Here is a 5,115-nt window from a genome sequence, read left to right as displayed (position 1 = left end):
TTTCCAGATTTTTTATCTATTGAACCATCTTTAAGGATTTCTAGCACGATTGGATTATTCTCGTTATTTCTGTTCAATTCTTTGTATTCGGTAACGATGAATTCTCTCTATTTGATTTGTTATTCGTATTTCAACTTGATGGAGTAAGACAATATGTAAAGATTGCACTATTTTTATAATTCAAGTTGATTTAATTTAACGTTGTGTCGTGATCTTAGTTTATTAATTCTTTGTTATTTAATTATTGATTGCGGATAATTTTTGCACAATCTTAGTGGTAACTCGGGTTGGGTAGAAGTTATTTTGATCGCTTGGTTAGAAGCGATTGGTTCTATGACGGGCACAGTAGAAGGTAATTAATAATTAATAAGAATTAACGGGTTAATGGTTGGGTACAATCAATAGACCCAATTATCTAAAATGACCAAAACCATTGTTCAATTAGTAAAGTTATAAAAAGGCCTCTCAGGGTATCGGTCTTAATAATAGAACTAGTTTAAACAAGAGAGTCAAATGAAGTTGTTAACTTGACGGGTACGGGGTTGGCGATCAATTTGAGTCTCGGTTATTTAAACTATTGTTTAAAACAACAAACTCTTCTTTCGATTAATCCTGAGGGATACTAACAAATTTCACTGACTTTGCAAAGTAATAATCCGGTCACAAAATCCCCTTTTCTCTTGACTCACATTTCATAAGACAATTGCTTACAAAAAGTCCTTGTGAGCGATCTCGGATTTGCCGGTTACTATACTGCATACCAACGGGTACACTGCCCGTGAGTGTATTGTAGTCGGTTTTCCAGTGATTCGTGATTTATAAATTTTAAAACTAGATTTCACATATCAAGTTTTTGGCGTCGTTGCCGGGGACTTAAATTAAGTAGTTGTTCGTTTTGTGATTCGATCCTTCCTTGCATTCATTTGTGAGGAAGTTATGTGTTTGTAATAAATAGACTTTATTTTTGTTTTAGTTTTGTTTGGTTAGTTTCTAGTGCGGTTAACGGTATTTCTTGTGGTGCGTGTGTTGATGCTTTGTAGTTGATGAACACAAGAGCCTCTAGTTCATGGAGTGATAGTAAATGGCATAATTATTATAGGAAACGGTTTGTTAATTGTAATTAATAGTTGATGGTGTCACGTTAATTTCAAATAGACATGATTGTTAATACTTAACCAAAACAAATTAATTAATTGGGGTAAATCTTATTAAACGTTGGTGGTGCCAATTTTCTAGGATTGAACTAGTTAGTTAATGGGTTTGAATAGAGTAATAAGCTTGTCGGCCACCAAGTGAGTTTCTTTGTTCGAGTCTAGGTTATTTTGTCAACATATTTGGATTGGGTCTTAATTTAAATGCAACCGGAGTTAGTGTATCACGGAGTCGAAAGTGGATGATCTTCTCATCCTATTTGATATAAGACAATTTTCTTTTCGATAACTTCTTAGGAATTTCTAACTCTTTCAATCAACTAACTTTTTAATATAAAAATCAAGATGACGTGGTGTCTTTAAAAAACAAAATCTTTTTAACTACTTAAAACTCGCTAGCTCTTTGTAGTCTCCGTGGAACGAACCTTTACTTGATTTAATCTATATTGCATACGGACGGGTCCATTGCCCGATTGTGTGTGGTATTCGATTCGGGGTATTTTTAAGGATTTTAATTTAACTAGATTTTCACACATCAAGTTTTTGGCGCCGCTGCCGGGGGTACTCACGTGCAAGAGAGTTACTTGTTTTCTTAGGTTAATTTTCGATTTTTAGATTTAAATTTTCTGTTTTGTTTTGTTTGTGTAACTCGGTGCATTTTACAGCTTTCTTTGTTTGTGTTTTCAGATTGTTTCTTAGTTGATGACCACAAGGGCTGCCAGTGTACCATTAGTAAGTACTCAATTTAATCCGGGAAAGACGAAGAGACGTGGGAAGAAACCTTCTAAAACCGTTAACCTTTCACTTAGCAAAATAGATTCCTTAAACTTAAACGTTGAAGCTGAAAGTTCCATCCATTCCACACCACCGAAAAATAAACAACCAACTCCACCGAAAACTTCACCTAAAAATTCACCACATTCAACACCAAACTCCACTCCACCCTATACACCTCCTACTACACCTAGAAACATGGCCGAAGACATGGTTCATCCGTTTGATAGGACTATTGGGGAGAGTACTCGAGTCATTGCACCTAATAGGGGCTCGGCTATTCGTCCTCCAACCACCGCTCCAAATTTCAATGTCAAGGGCAATCATTTGTCTCGGGTTGAGGAAAATCAAATTGACGGGGTTGTTAAGTGGGATCCGTATGATCATGTGGAGAAGTTTGAAAAGGTTTGTCGATTGTTCAAGTATGGGGAGACTCAAATGCCACATGTTAAGCTTGAATTGTTTCCGTTGTCTCTCACGGGAGAGGCGGCGACATGGTATAAGAATCTCAATGAAAACATATTTGAGACATGGGAAGAGTTGAGGGAAGGATTCATTGAGCGGTTATTTCTGGCTCAATTGGTTGAAACAATGAAGTTGGAGATCCGGGCATTTAAGCAACATAGTGGTGAGGATTTGGTACATGCTTGGAAAAGATTGAAGGAGTTGATGAGGAATTGTCCCGGGCATGGTATTCGATTAAATGAGCACATTCTTATTTTCTTCCGGGGTTTAGATAGCCGCACTCAAAGGGAATTGGATTGGGCTTGTGGAGGTAACATTAATAATGTCACTTACAATGAAGCCTATAAGATTATGGAAGATATGGTTCGTACAAGTGTGATTCGAGAAGCGGGTAGAACTAAACCGGATCTTGTGAAAACGGGAAGAAAAAGTGTGGCTCGGGTTGATAGTGGTGGAAGTAATGATGTTGTGGCTGAAATTAAGGCATTGGCAATTCACATGGATAAGCAATTTGCAAGTATGGATGGTAGGTTTGGGTTGATTGAAAAGGATTTGAAGACGGTGGTTGCGGGTTGTGATATTTGTGGTGATAGGCATTACACGGAAGATTGTGATAAAGCACCACGAAATGAAGAAGTTGATTATGTTCAAAATCAATATCAACCACTGTTTGCAAATCGAGGGCTATTTCAAAGGAATAGAGCTTATCAAAACCGGTACCAAGGTAATTCAAATTCTAATTCTAATTCTAATGGTGCAGGAAATTATAGGTCTACATTGGGAGTTTCATGGCAAGGAAGAAATCAAGGAGGTCCTTCGGTTCAACCGGTTGAAATAGTTGATCCTAATGCCGAGCTTAGGGATCTTGTTAAGAAGTTTATGGTTGATCAAGACAAGAAGAATGAGAACTACCGAACCGATATCACCGCTTTGAATGATAAGATGAATCAAAATATCAAAAGTTAACAAGCGGCGATCAAGGATAGGTGTGAGGCTCGATAGAATGGGTAATTCTAATCGTCAACAAGGATCTTTGGCAAGTAATACTCAACAAAATCCTAAGCCTTCCGGTTCAAATAATGGAAGTAATAAGTATCAACACCCGAATGTTAGGAATGAGCATGTAAATGCCATTACTACTCAGTCCGATAAGGTAGTTAATTCTCCTATTTCTCCTCCTCTTTCTAGTGCTACTAATGTTCCTATGCAAGTTGATAGTGAGGATGAAGATGAACAAGTTGATGAAGAGATTGTAGTAAAGCCGAACCAAGCCGTGAAACCACCGGCCGTTCCACTTACATCGACTACACCGGTTGCTACACCGGTAGCAAAACCGGCGGTTGTTGAGCCTCAAGTAAATCCATATAAGCCTAAGATTCCTTTCCCTCAAAAATTGAAGAAGGATAAGCTCAAGGAACAATACGGTAAGTTTGTAGAGATGATAAAATCGGTTTATATTAATGTGTCTTTGGTTGATTTGCTTTCAAGAATGCCAAACTATGCCAAGCTTATCAAGGATCTTATAACGGACAAGAGGAAGCTAAGGCTACTTTCCTAAATGCGGAGTGTTTGGCAATTGTGCAAAATCAAATCCCTCCTAAGCTTGAAGATCCAGGGAGTTTTGTGATTACTTGTTCTCTTGATGCTAAGCTTACTTGTGATGCTTTGGCCGATATTGGTGCAAGCATTAACTTGATGCCTTTTTCAGTTTATAGGCGATTGTCTTTAGCGGCTTTAAAGCCAACTCGGATGAGCATTAGGCTCGCCGATCATTCATTTCAGTATCCCATGGGAATTGCTGAAAATTTGTGTATTAAAGTAGGCCGATTTTGTTATCCTTGAGATGGAAGAGGATGCCAAGGTGCCTCTTATTTTAGGCCGACCTTTCTTGTATACGGTCGATGCCATCATTCGTGTTAAGGATAAGGTTATTTCATTGGGTATAGGAAATGATAGAATTTCGTTTTCAATTGATAAAGCTTTGCAACATCCTTACTCTATCGATGATTCATGTTTCAGGATTGTTGTGATTGACAAGGATAAAGCTTTGGAGATAGAATTGATGAATTTCTTGGACATGGATGAAGGAGAAGCTTTGCTAGCTTGTAGTGAAGAGGAGCAAGTAATGGTGGCGGATATGGTAAGAGAAATCATGGAGTTATGCACGGATGAGTCACCACCAGAGGATGAGACTTTTAAGGAGATTGAGAGGAATGGTTTGAAGATTGAAACTTCGGTGGACAATCCACCAACCGATTTGGAGCTCAAGCCACTTCTCGAGCACTTGGAATATGCATACCTCGAAGGTAAGTCACTTCTTCCCGTTGTCATATCGTCATCACTTTCGGATGATGAAAAAGGTAAGTTAATGACTGTGTTGAAAGCTCATAAAAGAGCCTTTGCTTAGCGTATATCGGACATACCCGTAATTAGCCCCGAATTTTGCAAACATAAGATTAATTTGCATGAAAATTTCAAACCAAGTGCTCAAAGACAAAGGAGGCTAAATCCTAATATGAAAGATGTCGTTAAGAAAGAGTTAATAAAACTTTTAGATGCTGGAATTATTTATCCTATCTCTGACAATCCATGGGTAAGTCCAGTCCATTGTGTACCGAAGAAGGGTGGAATGACCGTTGTCACTAATGAACGTAATGAACTTGTACCTACTAGAACGGTTACCGGGTGGCGGGTGTGTATTGATTATAGGAAGTTAAATGATGCA

At 38.1% G+C, this 5,115-nt stretch overlaps 1 protein-coding gene across 1 annotated transcript; it reads left to right on the top strand.

The window, feature by feature from the left end:
• Positions 1-3,393: 3,393 nt before the first annotated feature.
• LOC122591472 lies at positions 3,394-4,232 on the top strand. Its single transcript, XM_043763738.1, has 2 exons — positions 3,394-3,814; positions 3,898-4,232. The coding sequence occupies exons 1-2, from the start codon at positions 3,394-3,396 to the stop codon at positions 4,230-4,232; spliced, it is 756 nt and encodes a 251-aa protein (XP_043619673.1).
• Positions 4,233-5,115: the final 883 nt, after the last annotated feature.

Source organism: Erigeron canadensis, chromosome 3 (assembly GCF_010389155.1).
Source record: "Erigeron canadensis isolate Cc75 chromosome 3, C_canadensis_v1, whole genome shotgun sequence".
NCBI classification, from domain to species: domain Eukaryota; kingdom Viridiplantae; phylum Streptophyta; class Magnoliopsida; order Asterales; family Asteraceae; genus Erigeron; species Erigeron canadensis.
The sequence above is the reverse complement of the archived record's forward strand: the minus strand, read 5'-3'. Positions and strand labels throughout refer to the sequence as shown.

Bases quoted from the DNA above. Each gene is read 5' to 3' on its own strand.
- LOC122591472 (XM_043763738.1), top strand. From the start codon at position 3,394: ATGGGTAATTCTAATCGTCAACAAGGATCTTTGGCAAGTAATACTCAA. The intron at 3,815-3,897 runs GTAAGTTTGTAG...AACTATGCCAAG, and splicing joins TAAGCTCAAGGAACAATACG to CTTATCAAGGATCTTATAAC.